Source organism: Numenius arquata, chromosome 10, assembly GCF_964106895.1.
Source record: "Numenius arquata chromosome 10, bNumArq3.hap1.1, whole genome shotgun sequence".
Taxonomy (NCBI): domain Eukaryota; kingdom Metazoa; phylum Chordata; class Aves; order Charadriiformes; family Scolopacidae; genus Numenius; species Numenius arquata.
In genome coordinates this window covers 12,525,956-12,551,223 of record NC_133585.1, presented here as the reverse complement: position 1 = coordinate 12,551,223, position 25,268 = coordinate 12,525,956, and the positions used below count along the sequence as shown (strand labels likewise).

General features: G+C 36.7%; 1 protein-coding gene across 4 annotated transcripts in view; it reads left to right on the top strand.

Annotated features, from left to right (window-relative positions):
* Positions 1-23,570, top strand: part of LDB3 (LIM domain binding 3) — a 129,312-nt gene extending 105,742 nt beyond the window's left edge. For all 4 annotated transcript variants that reach the window (XM_074154298.1, XM_074154296.1, XM_074154297.1 and 1 more), the window contains 6 exons: positions 2,041-2,168; positions 8,123-8,423; positions 9,642-9,822; positions 12,017-12,137; positions 13,653-13,768; positions 15,693-23,570. In XM_074154298.1, coding sequence (XP_074010399.1) covers positions 2,041-2,168; positions 8,123-8,423; positions 9,642-9,822; positions 12,017-12,137; positions 13,653-13,768; positions 15,693-15,782 — 937 coding nt within the window. In that variant the 3' untranslated portion in view covers positions 15,783-23,570. The remainder of the gene's footprint in view (positions 1-2,040; positions 2,169-8,122; positions 8,424-9,641; positions 9,823-12,016; positions 12,138-13,652; positions 13,769-15,692) is intronic.
* The last annotated feature ends 1,698 nt before the right edge of the window (positions 23,571-25,268 follow it).

Below are 25,268 nucleotides of genomic sequence, written 5' to 3'. Positions count from 1 at the left end.
TCTTCACGACAGTCTAAGTATCGCTAATCTGGCTCAGAACTTCTTTATGTATTTTGTGCATTAAGAGAGCTTCAAATGAATCTTTCTACCAGTGGAGCAGCACATCTGGGAGTAGACTTTCCTGAGTGTATGCCATTTTCAGATTAAGGCTGTATGACACATGATTTAAAAACTTTTAATCCACATTGTAAATATTGATCACTGATCCTGTAAAGGTAAGTTTGTTTTACTGGTTTTCTATCTAGTTTACCTTGAATAGTAGATTCTGAAACAAGGAAAACTTTTTTTGACAGTGTGTATTTAGTTTAAGGCATTTTGAAAGCTGTGTGAAGCCAGTGTACCTGAAGCTTTCCTCTTCCCGTCTCTGCTACTGTAGGAGCAATGGTCCTCTGTCCAGTGACCGCAAGTACAGTGTGTTCTTATGCACTACAGATGAGGAGGTATCAATAGATATCCAACCTTTCCAATAGGAAATAGATGATAAGAAAGTAAAAGTCTTACTGTGCTTAGAACAGCTTTGGTGGTTAGAAAATCACAGCACAGTTCACCACAGCATTTACAGTGAGTACAAACCCACTAAAATAGGTTATCTTGGGGAGTCCTGTTCTGTCATGGTACAGCGGACCTACATCCAGCCCTAAGCCCTACACTAGGTACAGAAATAATGAGCTATCGTCATTGTAGCAATAGTTATGTTTCTAGGTCAAACTAAATAGACAAAATAAATTAGCCTGAGGCAGCAATGCTATGCAAACTAGATCTATAATATAAGCAATGTCAGAGTAGCAAAATGCTACATTGTGAGGATGGGTTTCTTTTCTTCAAAACTAAAAAGTTTACATTTGTCAGAATGTTTTTTACCTGTACTGGAAGGAATGTACTGGGTTTGTCCTAAAAGTGATAACGTGTTCTCTCCAGATGGCATCTATTTCTACTTTTAAAGTACAACTCAAGATGGACTGATGGTCTGGCAAAGCTGGACGCTTTTTTTCTTATGCTGACAAATATTTTCCTATAGACAAAGCCACTATGGAAATAACTCCCAAACTTGGATAGGGATCTGGTTCATACAGATAGTGAAACTGAAGGGAAAAAGAAAGTAAAACTGTTTTCAGTGTAAGAATGATGTTCAATAGTAAATGTTTTTTATTACTGTACCATCTCTGTTATCTGTTGCTTCCCTTCCTTGTACTTCTTTATTATCTGTTGCTTTGTTTGTAATGCTCTTTTAGTGGTCTCTGAAGCAAAGCCACTACAAATAGAATCATCCTAAGTAATAGGCAAATAGAAGAGGCATTTATTTCAATGTGCTGTTATAATCAAACTGAGAATCACCATTGGAGGCATAAAATAGAGAAAAAAAATTCTTATTGATGTTTGGAATCCTGAGCAAATGTTTTAATCTAGGAATGCAGAAATTGCATCATAATATTGCATATCAGATGCTTTTGGGTTAGTTGAATCTGAACATTAGAAAAATGAATTTAAATTGTGGTTTCAGTCTAAATAGGAAAAAATAGTTTCAGAAATCTTTTTTAAAGATTACTACAATCTTTTTGAAAAGAGTACAATGCTTATAAACAGTAGTTAGTATTTGTAGTAGTAGTAGTAGTAATTGTGCTGAGCCAGTATCTTTTTGAGTCAACAGGATATCCCTCATTGATTTATCTTAGACAAGAACAGGCCTGTTTGTTTGTAGAGGGACAGAAAACTCAAAGTTTCTGTTCACATTCCTGAAGTCTGATCCCTTGCTAAACTGAGAGTTCCTTTAATAAATTGGTCATATTCCTTCAGTAAGCTATTTTCTGTGACTAGAGCAACTTGGCATTATTTAAAATCCTTATTCAGCTTATTTTCCTTCTAAAGAATTGTCCAAGCCTTTCTTAGCAATGATAAAGACTAATGAATCTCACAACATTCTTTCTGTAGCTCTCAAGAACAGTTCCTCTTGGAGTGATTTGGAAGCTGCCAGATCTGTTATTTCATAATCAGTAACTTCTGCTGTTTATAAACTTTCTCATGCCATCATTTTGCTTTTAGAAACACAAACCAGCCATATACACCAATGCCAGTTTCTGGAAGCTATGGTGAAAGCCCTGCTGCTTCTGCTACTTCAAAACCGAGAGTTGTTACTACTGCCAGTATAAAGCCCTCTGTCTACCAGCCAGGTAAGATGACTTCAAAGTACTGAAAGGATTCAGAGCGGAAATGCACGTGCATTTCTTTTAGAAAAAGAAAATGCAAAGAATGCACAATTTTGCAGTAGAAGATACACGTCAGGAAAGATTTATATATATGGAACCAAATGCTGCTAGTTGCTAGTTTTACTTCAGATCATCTGAAGATCAAAGATTATGTTGTATTTGTATTCTGCTTCAGAATGAAAATGTGGAACAAATGGAGGAAAAAAGAACAAAAGCAAGGGAAAAGTCTAATAAAAAATGTGTAGCCTGATTTTTCAGAAGAAATACATTTGGAAATAGTCCAGTGCACCCAATTGGGAGCCCAATGGCACTTCAGAATTGATAAAATAGCTTAAGAATGCACAACTCAGGAATGAGATAAAGAAAGTGAAGGTGGTTGAGTAGGATATATGTGCAAAATAGGTAAGGCCATATATTGAACTCCTCAAACTCGGGCTTATATTTGAAATAAAGAATGACCTATTAAAGTACTTCATAATGCTATGCTTCCATTTCCCACAGATCCAATTACTGAAGGAATATATTTGATTATTCATTCATGTGGAAAACATGCTCCTTGATGTTATTTAAATTCCCTTTGTATTAATGTGTTACAAATGGAGTGAACTTCTAAAACCATTGATGACCAAAATGTGAACCTTCAAAATGAACAAATTAAATGAGGCAGCAATATAAGTCTAAATGCAGTTCTGTTTCAAATTAAGCTTGTTCTGATCTTAGCAAGAGAATTAAAAAGTTGATTTATATCTTGACAGTCAAGTAAATATGAAAAGGCCAAGAATTCTAACAATCTTAAACTCTGTCTTTTGTAATGCTCTATCTCTGGATCTACTGAAATGAAACGAATGCTGAAATTTTACTTAGACATAAAGCAGACAGACAGATCAATTGATTGATCTTTATATTTGAGCTATAAAGGTGGAAAAAGCCAGTTCAGAGCTATCATGAACTATCTGAGGGTCTCAAAGTAAATAAAGGTTTCAGCTTCTCCTCATTTGTTTTTTGTTAAATGTGTCAGTATATACCATGTTCTCACTGAAGGCAAATATTATTAGTTTTGTCTTGCAAAAGAAGGAAAGATGAAGACAGAGTATTTATTTCCATAATGCAGAACAGAGCAAACTGTGGCAAGTCAAAATATCTCCTAAATACACTGACTGATACTAAGTCCCATGCTCGTTTGGAGGAAGAATAAACTCCAGTTCTCAGTATACAAACCTGCCACAGAAATAAATCTGTAGCTATATCCAATTAGTAGCTATATCTGTTAAAGAAAAAGCTGGCTGTTGAGTTAGAATAAGAGGCAATTCTTTTTTTTTTCTCCTGTGATGGGCATCTTCTTTGCAATTCCTTATATTGCTGGTTTTGAGCCCCACTGCCTCCCAATAAAGGCTTAAAATACACAGTATGGAACCTGTGTTCTGTGTCACTATCTATACAACAAACTTACTTCAGCTGCATATATTTTCCACCTGCATGCGGAAAATTCTTATTTTGCAGGCACTGCAAGGAGACAATGTACTCTAGAGGAGAGGAGAAAATTCAGAATAATATCTAATCTGATAAATGACAAAGACAAAATTCAAATAGCATTAAAGTTGGCAGAGAAAGAAACAGTAAGTCTCCCTGTATTGTTCAGGAGTTTGAAATGTCCAATAAAGGATTCTAAAATACCTTCATAATTGAACCCCAAAGTGTGGGGTTTGTTTTGGTACCTTTTTAAAGTTTTATGTATTTGATGTAGTAGCAATTCATACTGGTTTTGGAATATGAGCTGGCCCTAAAGACAGTTACAGTTGCAGTCCTGAGCAAATGGGAAATTGTCAGTTGGGAAGAAATGGAGGAAATAGCAGTTCCTATGACAGACTGGAAAGATCAATAGTACTTTGAAACAAACCACCAAGACAATTAAAAAACTTCCTCACCCAACTTTGTCAATGCATATAAATTCCATCCTGCAGTGTAAAATGCAACCTCAATCTGAGAGGAGCAGCTGTTCTCAAATGATGACATATGAGATCACAAAATCCAAATTTTTCTTCCAGTGTAAGTGTAACCTCAGGCTTTTGCAATAACTGCACTCTCATTTTAGCAAAGAATTTCTTAGACTGCTATTTTTGTAAATCCACTGGGTGAAAAGGCTGAAATAGTGGAGATTACTATAAGGATTTGCAACATAGAATTTAGAAAAGGAGTGTCTTTATGCTAGCCCTCGGTGTCAATGGGAATGAGATGACTTGCTTCCCTTAAAAATGGTGGGTATTTTAATCTGGAAGTTGCTGGCCCACAACAGCCTCATATATGCAATATCCAGAAACCTGAATCCATCACTAAAATGGTTTTCAAGACTAATCTGTTTTAGATTGAAAAAAATTAATGGGGCTAAATCTTGTTTACACTGAAACCAATCCTGAAATGAAACTGCATTGTTGAGTGTGTGGCTCAGATGGGATTAATCCTAAGTCTACACTTTAAAGCGATGGAAGAGTACTGCTTTGACTAACCTAACTCTGATGGGAATTTTCTATAGGGAAAGCTGTGAACTCTGAAATCTTTTCCCTTCTCTGTCCCATTAATTTCAAACCCCATTTTTAAAAGTAGCGTAGGCTTCTTTTCTGAACAAGGTCCACTAGATGGCAGAAAATACTTGTGTATTCCTTTCTTGTGGGCTTTCCCAGACTAGAATAGTGCTTTCAATAGTTGCTTTCCATGCAACTCAAATGCCAGCTTTATACTACAAAGTAACATGATGCCTAAAAGTAAAAAAGGAAATCTTTCCTTTTATATCCGTAAGTCCAAATAGGACTACTCATGTATGTAAAATTGGTCAAGTGTAGAGGCCAATTAAAGTTGGTCAAAAGAGGCGCTCTTTTAGAAATTGGTAAAGATTCCCACAGATGTCAATGAACTTTTTACTGAATCCTAAGCACCTTCAATACTAAAATAAGCTAGTATGTAAGACCAAATCATTTGAGACTATAAGAATCTTTATTTTACTGAATGAATCTTTGGTAACACGCCTTCTTTTCTGGAGGGAAAATATCCATTGACCATAAATGAAGAGCTGATGGAGAGAATTCCAAATTTCCCAGAAGCAAGGAATTGGCTTGTTCCTATGGCTGTTAAGAGAAACCTCTTCTGCCATTCTCTCAGGATAACAATAGGCCCATTCTTTCTCTCCTAGTCTAAGAGAGTTTGAGGGCTGAGAAAAATAAGGTGATAGAGGCTTGATTACTGCGTTAGTTATTCCTTTTTAAACAGTTAAGGGTCAGCTCATACAATACTGACATTTTGAGAATCTATTATCTGATATACTGAATCTTAGTACTTTTTACTAGCAAACAGCACCTTTTATCTGCTGCATGTATGTTGGAAGACTTTGAAATACACAAACATGCAAGGTCAATTTGTATGACGTAGCGACTAAGACGAGAGTTGTACATATAAGCTTATGGATATAGCTATAACATAACAAGATAGTAATTCCCTTTTAATAACAATAGATAAAACCTCAAATACGTTGCAATGACACTACTTTAAATCAATAGTAATTCCAGCCTGTTCACAGGGGGAAAATATGTTGTAATAAATCCAGCCTGTAAAATTAAATGATAATGGCTGAAAAGAGAACTCGGAGCAGTTGCGAACACCCAACATTTGTCGTTTTGCAATAATTCCCCCCATATCTTCTTTCAGCAACTGGAAAAAATTTATTTTGCTGCTTTATTTTTCCACGGCAAGTAGAAAAGATATATAAGAGTAAAAAGAAATAGAAGGTAGAGAGAATGAAAGACAAAGACTCTTCCCTGGTCTGTCCTGCAGAGGAGTCTAGATTAATCTGAACCCAGATAAATCATATACTATCTACATGGGTTGGAATAAACAAACTGGAAAAATATAACACCAACATTGTGAGATTAAGGAAGAAAAGGTGAAAAACTAAGAGGTTATAAGCTAAATTTACTAAATTATAGAAAAAGACATCCTGAAAATAGTACCCGGACTGCATTTGTTCTTCACTTCTGGAACTCTGGGTGTGAATATCTGACCATGTTGTTAGGCCCTCTGTGGGATACACTGCCATACTTTGCATGAACAGGAATTGGCTCTTGGGGGAGGGAGAATCCTTTCACAAAACTGAGTGAGCTAGAAGTCACCTTATTTAATTAGAGAGCCTCATAGATGGGATCCTTTTGAACTCGCCAATTAGAGATGAAATACTGCCTTCTAATTTTGCTTAATACCGTAATACATAAATAGCAACAGCCTCAGGGTTTAAAGAGATTGCATATAAATTCTCTGTTCTGAAATCTTTAAACACTGTTTACCATTCCCAAGTTAAAAAAAAAAAAAAAAGGAAAAGAAGCCTCAAGCTAAGGTGGGATACAGTTTTATAAAGCAGAAACTTTGTTGATGCTGTAGCATAAGAAAATTTTATCAAGAAGATGCATTAGATTGAACTCTGAACTCAATAAAAAGAAGCAAATCAGAGATCACTAGGGTGATCACAGTGAACTGATATATATGCAATTTAAGCTCTTGCAATTGCCAATAATCAGTGTATGTTATTCTATGCGGCAGGGTGTGGGCTAAGGGAGGAGTGTTAAGTAGAACATAATCTTCTCACCACTTAATTATCCAGAAAGATCCATGTTACATTTGGAACCCTCTTCTTGGTTGAAATACTTTTCTACCTGCAAGCCCCTAAAACTGTAGATGTTGTATTTGGTCATCATCTTATTGGCACTGGGATCTACTACAGAGAGCGTTGGCCTAGACTGCAGGAGAACCGACTTCTGTTTCCAAATCTGTGCTCTCTCATTTGGGCAAAACACTTCAACTCTCCAAGTTTCTGTTCCTCCTCACACAAACCAACAATCATTCACTTTGTTTTCCTTGCAAAGGAAAAACTGCTTTTAGCGCTCCTGTACTTGGCAAAGTGAGGCAGTTTCTCGGGCAGCGACTTCAATCCTACACAATGCAAGATCTCACGTTTTCAAAAGAGGAGGGCAATGGGAGAGCTTGTCAGTATGTACAGGCTCTAGCTTCTGCTTATTTTTATGTGATAAAACTCCACCCAAGATTAGAGCCTGGTGCATACAAACACACAGGCGATCTACACTGAAGATTTTATGTGATAGTCAAAGGGTGGAAGAAAGGAAGTGTAATACTTCTACTTTATACATGGGAACTGAGGCACAGAGCTACTATGCTTTGCTGGAAGTTATACAGGAAGTCTGTGGCAGAGCCAAGAACTGAACTGAGATCAGTCATAACCGCAAGTCTGGCCTTCCTCTAAGTGCTGTTGGCTTTGTCTTGCTGGTCACGTGAGCTGAACTGGCTCCCTCAATATTGCTTCCAGTGCTCTCTATCTCTGCGTTCCCCGTGTGAGCCTGTTTTTCTTCAGAAACCTAGGAGTAAAACCTACAAATGATAGATAACATTGACATCTGCGGAAAATGCTGCATTTTAATGAATGTAATGAGATCAAAATTTAAGCATAATTTCTTATTGAAATTATAGGGTATTCCATGTAAAGCTTTATTACATGAATCTGGCCTTTCTATTTTTGACCTTAAACAGATTATGTAGCAGTCTTTGAAATTATCACAGAATTGTCATATCCATTCCTACTAGAAAATGAAGAGATGCCCTTGAAAATGGTCTCCATAAAATCTGTAAAAGCCAGTAGACAATGACTTCTGTAATGCATGTGGATTAGAAGTCCGTGATTGTGCTGATATCCTTGGCTTCAGTCCAGAATTAATGAGCAATAATGGGACAGACCATAATTAAGTGTCATCTGAAGCTTTTATTTTTTTGTGTCTTGGAGTACCCTTCGGTAAGTGTTGCTGTATTGCCATCAGAAGAAAAGACTTTAAAATACTTCTTGGTTTCTTTTGGGATACTTAAAACAGCACCAGCACCAGTTCATTCCTACACCCCTGCCAACGATGAGCCTGCAAGTCGCCCTCCCTGGGTAACAGATGACTCCTTTTCCCAGAAATTTGCACCTGGAAAAACCACCACCACTGTCACAAAGCACATTCTACCAAGGGGTGCTCCAGTACCATCTCCTGCCTCAACTCCTGCTTACCCATCTCCAGTTTCAACTTCTTCCCAGGCTCCTGCAGTAGCCCGGGGAACAGTTCAGAGGGCTGAGCGTTTTCCAGCCAGCAGCCGAACTCCTCTCTGTGGGCACTGTAACAGCATAATTCGGTAAGGTCACGAGGTTTTGAAGAGGGATGAAGCAGAAAAAAAATATCCGAGAGACTGGTTATTGTACATTAATATACAGTACCAGAGCCTAAGACTCAGTTAAATTACCCAGCAGGGATGTCTGTTGTCTGTTTCATTAATTTAACATTTCCAGAGCTCATTTTGCTATTCTGTGGTTCACTTTTTATCACTGCAAAGTTATACATGCTAATTGTTTGTTTCTCGGATGCTGTGGCAAATCACTGTTTGGTTTTCAAACAAGTTTCTGGTCCTAAGGTACCCCTTGAAGGAGGTATGTACAACTTGATTGGGAGAATTGGGGGGTGAGGGGAGGATTATGGAGAGAAAAGGAACGAGACATCATTTTTAGAACACCAGCCAAATGTAATTGTTGCTTTTGTGTCTGGAGAAAGATAATGCCTACACTCTATTACCAGTGATTCATAGCAGGCCTCTCCCTTCCCTCCCAATTCATTCTGCTGGACCAGTGCCCATTGTTACCCTGTGGACAGCTAACCAACTTTAAGTAATCCATGTTTAATGACAGTCTCCTCCACTAAAAGGAGCTAGTTTGGTGATGTGGAACTGCTGATTATTGCCCTTTGTATATTCTGAAACTGAAAGACTCCAGTAATAATCACTATATCTAATTACAATTGAGTAAATCACCAAAACTAATTTAATGTGTCCTCCATATAATCAAACAACAAGTTGTCATCTGATAGTCTGACATTTCTAAAACATGCCGCGTGCAGTGCTCTCTCAGATGAAAAGAAGCCAGGAGACTTTAGGAGCTATTGTGAGGTTTGAGTGTGCAGGTTTGGAAATTTGCCTGCTTTTTCATGCTTTCAAATAGTAGCATTATCTTCTGTGTTACAAGCCTTAGCCTTTTCCTGTTGTCTTTGCAGCTGTTTACAAAGACCACTTATAGCTATGTAGATATGAAAACAATTGATGATTTTTCCAACAGTTGTCTGTAAATCCAATGTATATGACTAAACAATAATGAAATATTTTAACCAATTGTCAAAGTGTTTGAAAAATGATCTTGAAAAAGACCATTTCTGTTCAAGCTTCTGGATCTTATTTTAATATGCACCTTCATGGTTGAAGTAGAATGCTTGTTATACGTATATGTGGTGTCTAACAAAGTGGGTTTGTAATCAGGGTTATTCAATCTTTTTGCAATACAAATAAGATAATTACGATTGTTTACAGGGGTCCTTTCCTGGTAGCCATGGGTCGCTCTTGGCACCCAGAAGAATTCAATTGTGCTTACTGCAAGACATCCTTGGCTGATATGTGCTTTGTGGAAGAGCAGAATAGTGTGTACTGTGAGCGCTGTTACGAACAGTTCTTTGCACCAACCTGTGCCAGATGCCACACTAAGATCATGGGGGTAAGAGAACAAGCTTAACCCTTTCTCCAACTGCCAGATTCACTGGAATAGTTTAGACCGTAAGCAATAAATGTAGATATTTAATTATTTCCTGCTTTTAAATACTAATTTCTCAGCCTGTTTTCAGAATAAGAAACACATTATTTGACAATATTTTTAATCTACCTGAAATCTTCAATATTTCTGTACCTTATTAAACTCATAGACAGAATATGTAATCCAATTACCATCTCACTGACTGTAAAATAAGTAACACTTTCTGCATAGTTCTTTGCTATCTGATACACACTATGTTACTTTTTCCTTATATTTATAGTAAAACACTTGAACTGGGTTTGGTTTTTTTTCTTATACAGGATTTAGTCTAAATTTCAGTGGAGAAGTCAGTGATCTTGGGAAGAGGCCCATTGCTGCTGCTGTGCACCTGACTGGTAGCTAGCAACACAGCTGCCAAGAGGAATTCTGCTGACTTCTTATAGTTAAGAAAATACAGAATAAATACAAAGATCTGAATTCCAGAAAGGCAAAAATAGATGGCACTTATGTCTTAATATACTCATGCCTAGGTACAAGTAAATTTGCTCTACATATACCTTAGATGGTGGTGAGGTTGAAATACCGTAAGATAATTCTAGCAGTGTAGTTGCAGTGAATATATGACGTGATTCTCTTCAATGAGGAAGAAAAGAGTACCACACTGGTTTTTCGCTGCTTAGCCGTCACCTTTAGACCTCTGGCTAAATGATGGCATTGACAGACTAGATGCTTTTCTCTGCAATTGCCAATTAGGGATGGCAGCATCAGAAATCTATGGTGAAGCTCTGGCTCCAAACAAGTGTTGTTTGCTACTGCAACAGTAGGAATAATTTTACAGCAGAGTACTGACTTAACTTACCTAATTAATGCTGGCACATAGCAGTTCCCCATTATGGATTTTCATCAGGAAAATAGCAAAGATGCCAGCTGCCTCTATTTATATTAATAAGATTTCTCAATCTGTTTCTTGCTTCTTAGCTCAGTGAGGTTCATACATGGATCCAAGCCTATTTATCAGTGATAGTTGTTTTGCAAACAGTAACAGAAGTTAATGAACCTCAAATGGTGATTCTCTAATGAGATATAAGGCAAACATAAATTAGACTATTTTGTCCATTCACTGGATTGAAAGGATGAAAGAGGACTTCAATCCCTTTTTTCATAGTCAATGGAGATTAAAAATAATCTTTAAAAGAGAATCAGAGTCTATATATATAATTGGAAGCAACATAAAATAGGATCTAGATTGTCAGCTGGTGTAAATCACTGCTGTTTCACTGAAGCTAACAAAGTTAAATTAATTTACACCAGTTACGCAGCTGGCCCTTTGAAATCTGGACTGTTTGACAGAGATACACTATCGAACATTGTCTTGGGCACAAGTAAGATCGACAAATTAGCATTAGAGCTCAGTACAGCAGCTTTTGAACTTGAAGGACTTCTGTATGACACGATAAGAATGAAGCAGTAATAGAGATTGCTTCATACTGGATAGAAGAAAAAGGCTGATAAAATCTGGATACTCAGTTCACGAGAACATTAGTTGCATAGAATTTGGTTTTTTGTGATGAACGCGTGGCCTAGGAACAGACATACAGACTCATTTTTGCTAATCACAAAAGTTAAAATTGAAAAAACCTATTTTATTTTTTTTAGATTTTCACATTAGCTTGTGAAGTGTTCTTGTGAGAAGCTTAAAGAAATTAGTACATAATCTTAGTTGATTTGAAACATCAGGCTTAAATCACTTATCAACTGTGTGCATTTCTTGGTCTTAGAAAGAAAATTACTCTTCATTGAATTCATTACTCTTTATACTCTTGCACTGAAGAGTTCATACTAGTCATGTGAAAACAAAGGAGAAAATAATCAGAATCTTTGTGCAGAATCTCTCCTGCAACAGCGACTGGGCATGTTGATGCAAACAGCTGGCTGAACTTTGTTTCATTTTGGCAAATGCATTGTTCTAGAAACTTTGCAGTCCTATTTCCTCTTTCTTTCCTAAGGTCTCCAATTTCTGTCATGTTTCTTTCTTTTGAGGAGGGGCATTGGCTGATACAGAAGGGAAAAATAGAGCATCTCTGCCTTGTATTTTTCTCCAGTAGGTAGTTGCAGGGCATGCTATTCTGCTGGAGATTTTTGTTTGTTTGTTTTACAGGAAGTGATGCATGCCCTAAGACAGACTTGGCACACAAGTTGCTTTGTCTGTGCTGCTTGTAAGATGCCGTTTGGGAATAGCCTCTTTCACATGGAGGATGGGGAACCTTACTGTGAGAAAGGTACGGCAAACCGGACAGTTCTGCTCAGTAATTGTGTGCTTCCTATTGTATGGAAGCAAAGCAAGAATAAATCAGCTGATGAACAAAATTAAATCAGTTACCCATCCAGCATGGATTTTGTTTCCACTCTCTGCATATACAAGTGTTTCCCTCTCTGTATTTTTCTCCACTTTATATGATTGACTGGCAGAGAGCTGGTCTCTTCCTCTGTGTCCCAGAATGCCTTTACCTCATTTCTCTCCCTTATGTATTACAATACTTATCCTCCATTTTGCTTCCTAGACAATTTTTGCCCGTCCCCTTCCCTTCCCTTGTAGATTCTGCTCACTAGAAATCTACACGTTATGGAGTGAAAAATTCTTCTACGGTTCTGGTAGGGCTTTTATACAGTATGTGTGGGTGGCTGCCCACATTCTCTCTACTAAGTTGCTTGAATTACGACCTCTGATACTACTACCTCACCCTAAAACTGATCAACCAATGAAAAATATGAAAAATATGAAAATATGAAAAAAATACGAAAAATATGAAAAGATAGCTCAGCTCAGATGTGCAACAGATGGTAGTGCAGATTTTGTTTTCTGAGTGCTGCAACAAATGAACTCCTTCTTGCCAACTAAGAAAGGAAAAGGCCAGGTTTTCCCAAACTATGGAAAGCGTAATATGGTTTAATGAATGGTGCTTGCTATGCAAATGAGTTGCCTGACATGGTCAGGAAGCAGGTTAAGGTTTAAGTGGTAGTCCCTCTGTAAGCCTTGCCTTGTCCATTTAATGAGCTTCTGCTCTACTTCTCTGTGGAGATTCCTTCCTTATGGTTCCACAAATCAAATTTTAAAAATCAGAAATCAGGGTAAAAAATCACTAAGAATCTTCTTAGTGAAGAATGAAAACCATAAAGCATGACTGACTTGGCACCTACCTTTTAAAATTGGAGGTTTTGCCATAACCTCTAATGATTCTCACGAATTCCATATAACTTTAGAATTTCTGCTAATCTTTTCCAATGTCAAGTCTTTCTAAATTGCACTTGATAATCAAAGTAAAGATGTATTAACCAGCCAGTATGGAATTTCCATAATACTCTCTTAATGCAGACAGAACATAAATCCAGTCATGAAAACTTAAACTATGTTTTTATACCACCCTTAAGGTAACACTCACAGGCCATTAGATTGTGTTTTGTATGGCCATATTTGTCCTTATGAATAGCTTCTACACACATTAAAGCTAATTTAAAACTAATGTGAGAAACAAAACTTCAAATTTCATGAATTTTTTTGTTTGCTTTCTCTGTTTGTAATGACAACTGTTGTGCTGACGTGGGGTTTTGCACCGAGTTTGTATTCAAATAATGGAAAGAAAATAAACAAATTTCAGTGTAAGTGTTTCAGTGAATGTAGTAGGAAACAGCAAAAACAATCAAAAAATTCACCCTCTGGAAACTTTCTATTTCTCTTGGTTTTAATATAATTATGTTAGGAGTTTGTTCTAAGTTTGCTTTTTGTTTTATTTTAGATTATATTGCCTTGTTCAGCACAAAATGCCATGGCTGTGATTATCCTGTTGAAGCTGGAGATAAATTCATTGAAGCTCTTGGACACACTTGGCACGATACCTGCTTCATTTGTGCTGTAGGTTCTATACCAAATACTATCTCCTTTCTTTATGCTCATAAATTGTGAAGTAGCATCAGAAGACCTGAAAGCAGGAATGACTAACACATGCCTAAGGACGCAGAGGGATTGAATTTCATTTTTCACTTGCAGATGGAGAACTTTTACTAGAATTATTAAATTTGAACCATCACAAGTGAGTGCTTTCTAATAAAGCATTCCATTTTAGAGAGTACATACAGTAATACATACCACTATTGCTGTTACTCTTTCCAATGTTTACCAAATAAAGCAGGATTTAAAATAAACACCATACTGAACAGTATAGCCATAATCTTACTTACAAAGCAGTGCCGTTTGTATTTCCATGCAGAATGCTTGTTGAAACTTGCAAAAAGGAGTCTGTTTAGAGAGAATGAATAGTAATTAGCATAGAAGTTGGTCAAACTCATCAATCTGTGGTGTGTGTACAGCTATATACTGTGGCCATATTCCCACACTCTGAACACAAAGTAGTAAAATCCATATGACAAACAGTACTTTTCATATGGTTCTAATACAGCTGTGCTCCTTTACAACATATTATTCCTAAGGTAATAATATCTAGAACCTCTAATTAGCTAAAAATAGTATGTTGGCCACACCAAAGATGACAGTGACAATTTCTAATGTTTGTTAACTCTAAAATTTAGGTTGAAGAGCATAAAGTATAGAAATGTGTATAAATATCTAAACCTAAACTAGCTACTGGTCATTCAAGGGTACATGGAAATGAGTGACACACAAGTATCCCGTGAAAATTGAAGTCTTTTTGAAATTCTAACAGAAAGGAATACTAAGACGGCAAGTTTCCTTCACAGACTAACAGCTATTAGTGACTTATAAAAGATACTTTCTCTGAATATTTCATGTTCTTTTTCGCTTGTTCATTTAACTGTATTCTTATGTGTTTATTTAAATTAGCAACCCAATTTTCGGTGGAGGTGGTAGTTTTGTTAATGCAGTTCTCACAGCATTTTTTGTTAGGAGCTAACTTTCTTTCAGTGGGTTAAGTCAAATGCAAATAAACACATGACTCAATGTCTAATATGCTATCTGAATATCCTTTCACGTGATTTTCCTTCCACTTGCAGTAGCACATCACTGATGTTATCACTCACTGGTCTTAAGCCTGCTATAAGCATTAGGGACAACATTTATTCTTTTTCCTAGATTCCGATGTGTTGACTTCCTTAAGTGGTTCTAGTCAACTATGACCTTGCAAGTGGTGTTGCACTAGCCTGTGTAGGTATCTGTAGAATTCCAGGGTAGTTTACGCTGATCTAAACCTGGGCTTCCCTGCCTTGGCCATGAGCTCCTACGTGCTTTGTTACGTCAACATTGGCACTTACACAGCCAGACAGAGAACTCTTAAGGGTTGAAGAATAACCTGGTAAGAATAAGTAATTCATTTGCAATTATATCAGCTGTCTGAATGACTCACTCGATCACATAAGCACTTGTACCAAGACAAAGTAATAATAGGAATGAGTATCTAAAAGTATCCTGGGGCCATGGCACCTAAACCAGAACTTTTATAAAATCATACATGACAGGATCTAGGTCTTTAAGTCTGAGCTAGCTGCACGTGCTTGAGTGTGCCACTATCCTTTGATGGTCTCCACAAGGACTGCTGGGATATGCCAAAGCTTCCTAGGGGATCAGGTACTCTGACTTCATTTTAATAGAAACTAGTGAACTACAACTAGTGAACTAGAGGAGACCTGATGCAAACCAGAGCCTAACCTCAACATGGAGTAGGAAATGCATTTTGATCCAGGAAATCAGATGCGCTTCTGCCAAAGAAATGTGTGGGCAGAAGAGGAATACAGTTAAAATTGATAATCATGTCTTTCCCTCTCTCTTTTTTATGATTCCTGATTGTATTTATTATTAATTCTAGGTATGCCATGTGAATTTGGAAGGTCAGCCGTTCTACTCCAAGAAGGACAAGCCACTATGCAAGAAGCATGCCCATGCCATCAATATTTAAAAGAAGAGTTGATAGTCAGTAATGCTGGGGAAAAACAGATGAATAACTGGGCAATTATAAAGTTGATAAACGTGGCTAGCATTTCTCCTGGTAAAAGCTAGGAAGTTGATACTTCTGAAGTTTAAGTTTAACCTCTTCCTTAAATGTAGAACATGCTTTTGCAAAGTTCATACAAAAACTTACCAAATGAACTAGTCCATTTTTAGAGCAACAGTTGGGGGAAATATTGAAATTAAGTAAAAACTGTAATATAAAAAGTAATGCGCAAATACAGTTTCAAATTAACTACTCTCAGCAGTTTTACTGCTTAGACCACACACTAATGTTTAAGAACAACTGGAAAAGTCCTTTTGTAATAAGTCATTTTCTTTCATAACAAGAATGAGTAAGTGCCACATGTACAATAATCTGTAGAACCAAAGGCCGTAGCTTTCAAAGGGAAATAAATAGATTAGGGTATCCTAAGGGAAATAAATAGATTAGGGTTTCCTCTATGAAAAGTGAGTGCTATTCCATTATATTGTGGTGCTACCTCATAGCATCAAATATTTTAGATTCTTTCCAAGTAAGAAGTCTGCCTTGAGTCCATATGTAGCTGGGAAGCCTAGGAGACAATCTGTGACTTGGTTTGAAAATGAAGCGGAAATATAATAATGCCTTCCATAGCCCAGTAAGATTGAGAAAAGCACATTGGGTCAACCTTGCTAGTGCACTTGGTTTATATGTGCACAGTAGATTAGTTCACTTTCAAATCATAATGAAAAAGGACAACTGGCTTTCTCCAAATTGCTCTCACATTGAATGGAACAGAGCTGGCTGGAAAGGCCAGCTTTTAATTTGAAACCGATTTTCCTTTCCTCGTATGGAACAAAAAAATACTCAAAGCGCTTTGGTTTCTAATTCCCATTGATACCAGTGGGAGGTAGGAATCTACATTTGGATCTTCACATTGATGAACACAGAAGACACATGTCATCTAGCACAGCTAGGAAGTGGGAGATAGCTTGTAAAAGTTCCCTACTTCATCCCACATAGTTAGGAAAAGAGCATCTTTTTTTTAATCTATAGTAAATTAACATCAATTTAAAAATTCATAAGGCAGCATAACACCACAGGCCCATATTTGTTATTACTTTTGTTAGTTTAAATGCAACACATCCTGAACTGTAGTAGTATTTGCCATTGTAAAACAGTTGATAGGCTCTGACAATTAGGATAACCATACAGTCATCTTTTTTATTATTTTAAGAACTTTCAAGTTGTTTAAACAGTTATTTGTAAAATGTTGAGGGGTTTTGGTTTTTTTTTTTTTCAAAAAAGCAATACTTGTAGTACTGATAATACTTTTGAATTTTTAATTTTAAGTATTGATGACTTTTGTATTGGTGACAGCAGTTCTGTCTGAAAGTTAAAATGGAAAGTCTGATCACTATTCAAGTTTTATTAATTTGTTTAAGTGAGAATTATGATCTGTGTGTTGACAGCTTGCAGTACAGACAGTTTTGAATTAGTATTTCTGAGGCTGAGGATGCATTCTGTGGGCCACATTCTGGTGCCATCTGCACCCTACTTTACCTTGTGTTTTAGGTAACAAGACATTACATAGCATTGTCGGCCTTTTTCCTCCTACACGTAGAAAATTGGTGTGTCTTTTCAGGGATTAAAAACTACCCAAAGCTTGGGGGAGGAATAAAAGTAATTTGGAGTTCTAATATGAGTGTTAAGTTAGCTGCAGGCAGTCCATATCTTGGACAAAAATAACAACCTGAACTGCCTGTGGCAGTTTTGACATGTATGACGTGTATTTATTCAGTAGGTACCTTAGTTCTTGCTGATCTTAGCAGTGGTCTGATCCGAGTTCTACAGGGTCAGACTTTTGTATGCATGAATTATTCTAAAACACTAATACATTATATGCAAAGCCTTTTTTTTTCTATAGCAAACAAATTTTCTGTTTTCAGTCAGTGCTGGGCTGGTGTGAATATGGTTCCATTGATTACAAAATCGAAAGGTCTGGCTCATATTATTCTCTAGAGGAAAAGATTGTAATCATGGAAGTTAAATATTTTTTCACTCATATTTGACTTCATTAAATACCTTTTCATAACAGTGAGACAATTCTAGATTTCCTTTTAACTTTTGAATGTCATTCAACAAAATGGTGTTTATTATTCTCTGTTATTTAAGAGAATTCGTATCAATGTATTATATACTAAGACTGCATTGAAGATATTCTTTAGGCAGATTTCTGTGCTACCCACTGACTGGGACTGGTCTCTTACTGTCAATATCAAATCAGGGAGTCAGACTCCTTGGGAGGACACAAAATGCTAGGGCTTGTGATGCCTCAGGAGAACGTCATGAGGTCTTTCACCTCTACTCTGCATATGTGTATATGTGTGTGTCTCACTCTCCACCTTCCCCCTCAATGTCCCTAAAAGCTCCCTCTTCCCTGGCAGCATGAAGGATAAAGCATTTTAAATGGCCAGAGATGGAAGGCAGGGGTACAGGCTGTGAGGAGATGGTGGTAGGTAGCATGGCTGGGGCTGTCTCTTCTTCACATTCACGGGGAGCCCAGATTGCCAGCTGAAGTGGCCCAGGTCAGCCTTTGAGTTGCTGGGATGGGCAAGGGGAAGGAGGCCTGGATCAGAGAAGGGAGAGCACCCGTGGCAGCCAAATGTAGGGGCTCTGGGAGCCTCTGGTTGAGTGTGAAAAGATGAGGCATTGAGGAAATGGGAAGCCCTTTCTGAAGCTGGGGTTGGAGGAAGGGTAATAGCTAGTTACCTAGGGCCAGTTTCCCTAAGTTGATATGTTAGATAGTTGGGGTGGGGCAGAGGGAGGAAGTGGGGAATAGCCAGGATGACTCACTACAGTCAGGGAAAGGGCTTGAAGCAAGAAATTAGGGTACAAGTAGCTCGCAATAGTCAGAGAGATAATATGAATAGAAGGGGTGAGCAAGGGGTATATAGGATCCAATCTAGTAAATTTGAAGTCAGTTCTGCAGAAAGGTGAATGGAATGTATGTGAGCATAGCTGAGCTAGCTTGTGGAGCGGCAACAGTGAACATGCAGCAGCACAGACTTCAGCGGGAGCCGTACAAACCTGAGAGAGTCTTGAAAATTTCCTTGGACAGATAACCTGCACTGTAACACATACCCTGACTCCAGCTGGTGTCTGAGCAAGTGAGATTGAAGCTAGTTTACATATGGCTATATGAGGTACAGTGATATCTCTGAATGAAGAACAGAGATACCCTGAGGATTATCATGTAATAAATTTCCTGTTTTGACTTGTGCTGCTTCATAATGTGGTCCAAAAATAGGGAATCCACTTACCCGCCCTTGATATCTATATTAAGATATAATTTTTGCACATATCTGAACCAGAAATTTGTGAAGAATAATGTAGTATTTTAACTTTCACAGGGGTAGAATACCACATAACTGCTGATACTCTTCTGCCACATGTCACCTTTGTGATATGGAAGGGGGAAAGATGCATAGATATATATGTATAATTCAGAATAGGCCTTTCAAATATCACTGAACATAACCGCTGTACAAAAATATGCAAGATGAGTAATGTGAACTTGTTTATGTTTTATGTCTTGTAATAGATGCCTGGGACAAGTCCTAAGTTCCTCTAAATATTTCTTTTCATTCTAATTAACGTGGGGTTTTACATAATAAAACAAAGATACTGTACCTCTGAATGATCAAATAAAAAGACCAGTCCTTTATCTAATTAATAACTTCAATATCTAATTATTCAATAATTTTTCGAAGGCTTAAAAAATGATCTTGTTTCTTTTTCTGTTCTTCTTGCAGAACAGAGTAAATAAAATATTTCCAAAGAAGACTGCTTTTATTATCTGGTAAAAAACCACTCTTATGACTTCTTTTTTTAAAGTTAGTTTTTACTATATTGGATTTACACATTTCTAAAATCAATTCAAAACCAGGAAAAATATTCTACTTTGGTCCTTCAGTGGTCAGTACTTTGGGTGAAATGTTTTGTTAAAGATTATTCATATTTATGTTTAATAATGTTAATGTCCACAGAACTGAACACACTCAGTGTCTAATGCTGGGCACGCTAATGTTTGTTTGCAATATTCGTCTCCTGGTAGCAAATATTAATTTGTTTAGTATTTATAAACATCAGAATTTGAAACTGAGTGATTTCTTGCCTGCAGTGATCATATTAGAAGTCTAGGTTTTATAACATATTGACATGTTGACTTGATGCCACAAGTGCTCTTGCTTTTAGATACGTATCTTTTCCTAAGTTCCTAGTTCTTTCAGAAACAGAATGTAGTGTGGTTTATGAGGTGTGAGTAACTACCTTGCATGGATTATCTGTGCCAACATGAGTTAAACAGTCTAGTAATAAAAGCAATGTGCAAATACAGTTAATGCTTTATGATTTGGGCATATTTATTAATATGGCATGTGAACAGCTGACAGCTTTCAGCCATGCAATACTGATGAAAAAGCATATACAAGCTTGTACTCTCTACTTCAGACCTGAAAATAAAAATTAAAAGCATTGGTTTCCACTTTATTGTATATCAATCTTGAATGTTTTATTAACCAAATAACACTGTTTTAAACAAACAAATGTTAGTATGCTTAAAAGACGTATACTAACAGTACATGTTGCAACTTAGCAAGACTTGAATAGTCACAGACCTTCTTGTGTCAACAAATGCTGTTTATAGTAACTTCATAAGGAATGGGTAAATTCTGTCTTCGGTTACATCAATGCAGCTGAGAACAAAGTTTGATTGCATAAGTTCAGGTGTCTGTTCCTCCATTTCTTAGTAGAAGTGACTTTAAATAATATTCAAAATGTTTTAAACATCCTCATTGAGCTCTAGTGCCAAGAAATACTTCCAAATGAAAGGATATCTTCATATAACAGTGTGGCTTATGAAAACAGCCATTTTGTGCATTCCTAATCCACACCCCTCAGGAATGCAGGATTTTTAAAGATACAACTAATTATATTAAACCTAATTAAGAAGTTAAGATAAATCGACAGGCTTGGCTTTAGATGGCATTACAAAGTACAGCATCAGGAATCACAACTTTGTGCACTTTGATTTTATGTGCAATAAGGGAAAACGCAATTCAAAAGAATGAACAGAACATATGAAATTTTCTGTCAATTCAAAATTGCTGTTTTTCAGACTGTCTGTTCTAGCCTTTAACCTTTGCACAAGACAGTGGCTCCTAAACTGTGCACTGTGATCTCTGGAGAGTTCAGCTGTTGGAATTAGAAGCAACAGAGGCACAAGCATAGCACTGTGCCAGCTAATAGGGTGCAAAAAACAAACAGAGCAAAGTTCATTAGAAAAGGACATGGTGCAAAATAGCTTGACGAGTCGTGCATTAAGAGATTCTTCTTAGAAAAGAGACTGTGATTTGCTCTGAAGAAAATGGTGATTTCAAAACTATAGGCTTTGTTCCTTCCCCCCACCCCTCCCCAATCCTGAATCTTAAATTCAGCCAGTTTCTGTTGATTAAGAAAGGAAGGAATGTGTGAATAAGATTGCTGAAACCATTATTGAATACACAATGAAATGCTTTGTTCTCCCAGCCAAATCAGAGAGTTAAGGATGAGATTCAGATTATATTCAGGCACAAATTCTGTCCTGTATGCCTGTAAAACATGCCCTTAGATAGCTGTTAAAAACACAGTTACTCCTCCTCTTAGGAAGATTACATCAAAAGAAAACAGTAACAAATGTGTGTTGTACTAATAAGGACTGTCAGAGTGAGTCACAAGACTTTTCTGTATAAGAAGGACAAGCAGAATGATTTTTATTTTTTTTTTTTAATAAAGCTAAACTTTTGAACAAAACATGTTTTTTCTTTAAAAGTTGCTAGATTTTAACTGTTAGAGAATAATAAATTGGTATGCATAACGTATCATTAATAAATCTACCTCCACTACAGAAGTATTTTCTAATCTTACTATTTCAGAATTCTGATTATTTTGATCAATGACAAGGACGTTGTGGAAATTCTTCTGCTTCCACTTAGTTTTACTATGTGTAGTGTTACAGAGAAAGAGTTGAGACCTTTCTGAAATGGAATTAATGATTTATTTTTCTTTTAATTAGAAGTTATAGATAAAAATACAACTTTGAATTGAATAAACGTGATGGTCCTTCCAGTGCTTGTGGAATGAATACTGCTTGCTACCAGCAAGCTAGGAAACTTGCTGTTCATCTAGAATGTTTTATTCTTCTGGTGCATTTAGGAGCACGTTTTGGGAACCTTAATAAGTATCTATAGCCATAATTAAGGATCTCATTTCAGAACAAAAGAATGATTTACAGAATCTTAATTATTTTAAAATCTAATGGTATGTAGACTGGAAAATAATGCTGGGATCAAGGTTTAGTTTGATTTAAAGAATTCTTAATGTTGATGAATGTGGGCATTCCTTATGCATGTATGGAACATGTATGTGGATTAAAATACTCAGTACCGAGGCTCTGATTTCCTTTAAGTAGATGTGCTTCATACCTGCAGTATTTGAGCCTAAATTGTTGTAATATAGTCCCTTTACTATACATAACATCATAATAATGCATTAAACTGATTGCATGTAGAGACCAAGTTTTTGTTATCAGTTTGGTGTTTGTGCTTTATGAGGTAACATCTCTAGACTTCTGATAGCATAGGAGATGTGGGAGCAGAAAGAAGGGCACACTTGCCAAAATCTGGCTTCATATAAAAAATATGAATTCAGGAATAAAAATTTTATTTATGCATTATAAACAAAGACCAAATATATTCTTTCACAACCAAATGTTCTTCTGCAGTACCCAATGCCACTGCTAGGCCTGTATGTTCCCTGAGCCATTTTCTTTTTCTTCCTGGAACCTTTTCGCTGTACTGATTCAGAGGACATCATAAATTTCCTATGATTTCTGCACATGTGGAAGCCTGACCAAAGTTACTGTTACACATGCTTGTAAGCTGTGTAACAATGTGAGGTAGAAAGTAATATAATGTGCTGTGCTGGTAGTGTGAGTGTATTCAGCCAGCCTACTGCATCCTGGAAATACCAGCTTTACTGAGATTTATTGTGGATACACAATATATATGACACTAATTGGAAGTTTCTGCTTTACTGCATGTATGCTACACAGCATCTATGCTATACTGCATGTACTTCTGGCCAAAAAATCCTTGCAAGAAATGTGATAGTGCTAGCCAGAGAGATTCAGGTTCTAGCTATCACATCAAATTTAGCATAACTGAATCTAAACTGTGTTGTTACGAAATAATGACAGAGCATACTTAGCCTTTGAGACTGTATTCCCAGTGCCAGCTGCTGCAGCAAAAAGAGAATAGGGTTGTATTTTATGCAGATGATGATTGTCAGCCATCTGTATTATGTAAACCAGTTCCTGGAATGGCAGCTTTTCTGAGTTGCCATTCTTCTGTTACTTCCTTGTGACACCAACTAGACTGAATTCAAACTTGCAAAGATCATTTGGCAGAATTTATCTGTGCTCACACTTAAGTATTCCACATTCCCCCCATGTCTCTTACTCAGCTTTGTGTTACGCATCTTATAATGGATTGGAAACAGTCTAGTGGTGTTAATTACACCTATGCACGCAACCACGAACTTTGAGGTTAAGAGGAGTATCCCAAGAGATTAAATTCTTAGTAGCAAATACGTAACACATTATCCAATTTTTATACACTTACCTGGCTAGTGGCTGTTGGAGGCTCCATTGATTTCCTAAGCTGTTCTCTGTTCAGTAGTTCTCTAAAAAGAGAGAGTCAGTGTTACTAAAAAGTAGATATTAAAATCTGGGGACAGTGTATACCCTTAAGGTCCAGATTTGCACTATTTAGAAGAACCTCAAACAGTTTTTGCTCCTGTGTGATTCTCACCAAAAAAATTAAAGAATGCATAACAGAGAAATTCTGGGCTGTCACTACTCCTCCCTAACTCTGGGTAAGAAGCCTCATCACTCTCCAGTTTAGGGAAATTCACTGGCACGGAAAGGTATAAATTACATCTCTGTATGCCAGCTTCAGAGAACCTGGCCACAAATATTTAAGCTGAGAAGATTTACTCATTCCTTTAAAGGGCAGTGACAAAGTTTTCTGCTTTCTCTGATCTCATAACACACAAAAAAAAATTAATACAACAATCTTTAAGTCAAAGGATAATTAAGTGAATGTTTATTCATTATTACATGCAACTGCTTAAAAGCAAACAATTGCTATCAAAAAGGGCACATGTGAAAGGAGTAAAATGAGATAAACATGTAGGAGAGTGAAAATGCAAAGAAAAAGTAGCTTTTAGCATAGCAATTAACCACCCAATCTACCCTTCCTTTATTCATCGCAGGATAATTCATTGTAACTGAATTAATGGTGAAACATTCAGTAATAGGCCTCGGTAAGGAAACAGGAGCAGCGTATCAGGATATCCTTTTTCCGCCCCAGAGTACCAATACTTTCAATTTTATATACAACGGAAGTAATTAATTGTAACACAAAGAAGCACAGCTGTATTTCCTGATGGTCACACATGCAATAGCTACTATTGTTTAGCATTTTGAGTATGTACACTGAAAACTGTTCAACTGCTTTGAACATTTTATATTTTGGGGCATTTAATTTCCATTGATAGCTTTTGAATTTACAGTGGAATTTTAATATGCTATTATCTTAGATCCAATCCTGCATCCCTAATCAGGTAATTTTTTGCTGATGCCAGTGGGAGTTTAAACTGAATTAGGTATAGCTGCCAAATCCAGAGATCTGCAGACACAGGCCAATTTCTCATTGGAAGCAAAGGAAGTTAGAGACTATTTGTCAGGATTTGCTTTTAGTTCTATGTGTTTCTTTAATTTGTTCAAGTTTCAGTTCTAGTAGGTATTCAAGTATCTCACACACTAAGGGAGAAAGCTTTATTGCTCTGCCTTTAGCTTCATTACCTATTTTCAGACATATTAGCTGACTGCTGTGACTAATATACAAGCATATCCTTTTCTTATTATTTATTTAGTAGACATATATTATTTCGGTTTTGCTAGAATATGAAAAAAAGAGGAGAATGACAGTATTTTGCTGCATTTGTTCTTATTTAAAGCTATGCATTTATGGTTAAAGATATGTTTAGGCTGAGAAAAAACTAAGGATTTAATTAATAGAAATTATTTGGTTAATTTGTTTTGTATAGGATTCAGATCTGTTTCATTCTAACAAGCTTGAAAGAACAGAGCATTTTCAGTCTCATAAATGTCCATCTTTGTAAATCTCTACACTACCCACTATAGCTGCCAGAAACACATCCACTTAAATCCACGCCTCTTGAGGGCAAAGCTGTCAGACACACCAAGGCAGAAATTTGCTGTATTGAAAAGAATTCTCCTTGTTTAACAGCAGGTTTATAAAACATTTCCTCTTTCAGCATTGGTTCACTTTCTGTTGCTGAAAAGGATCA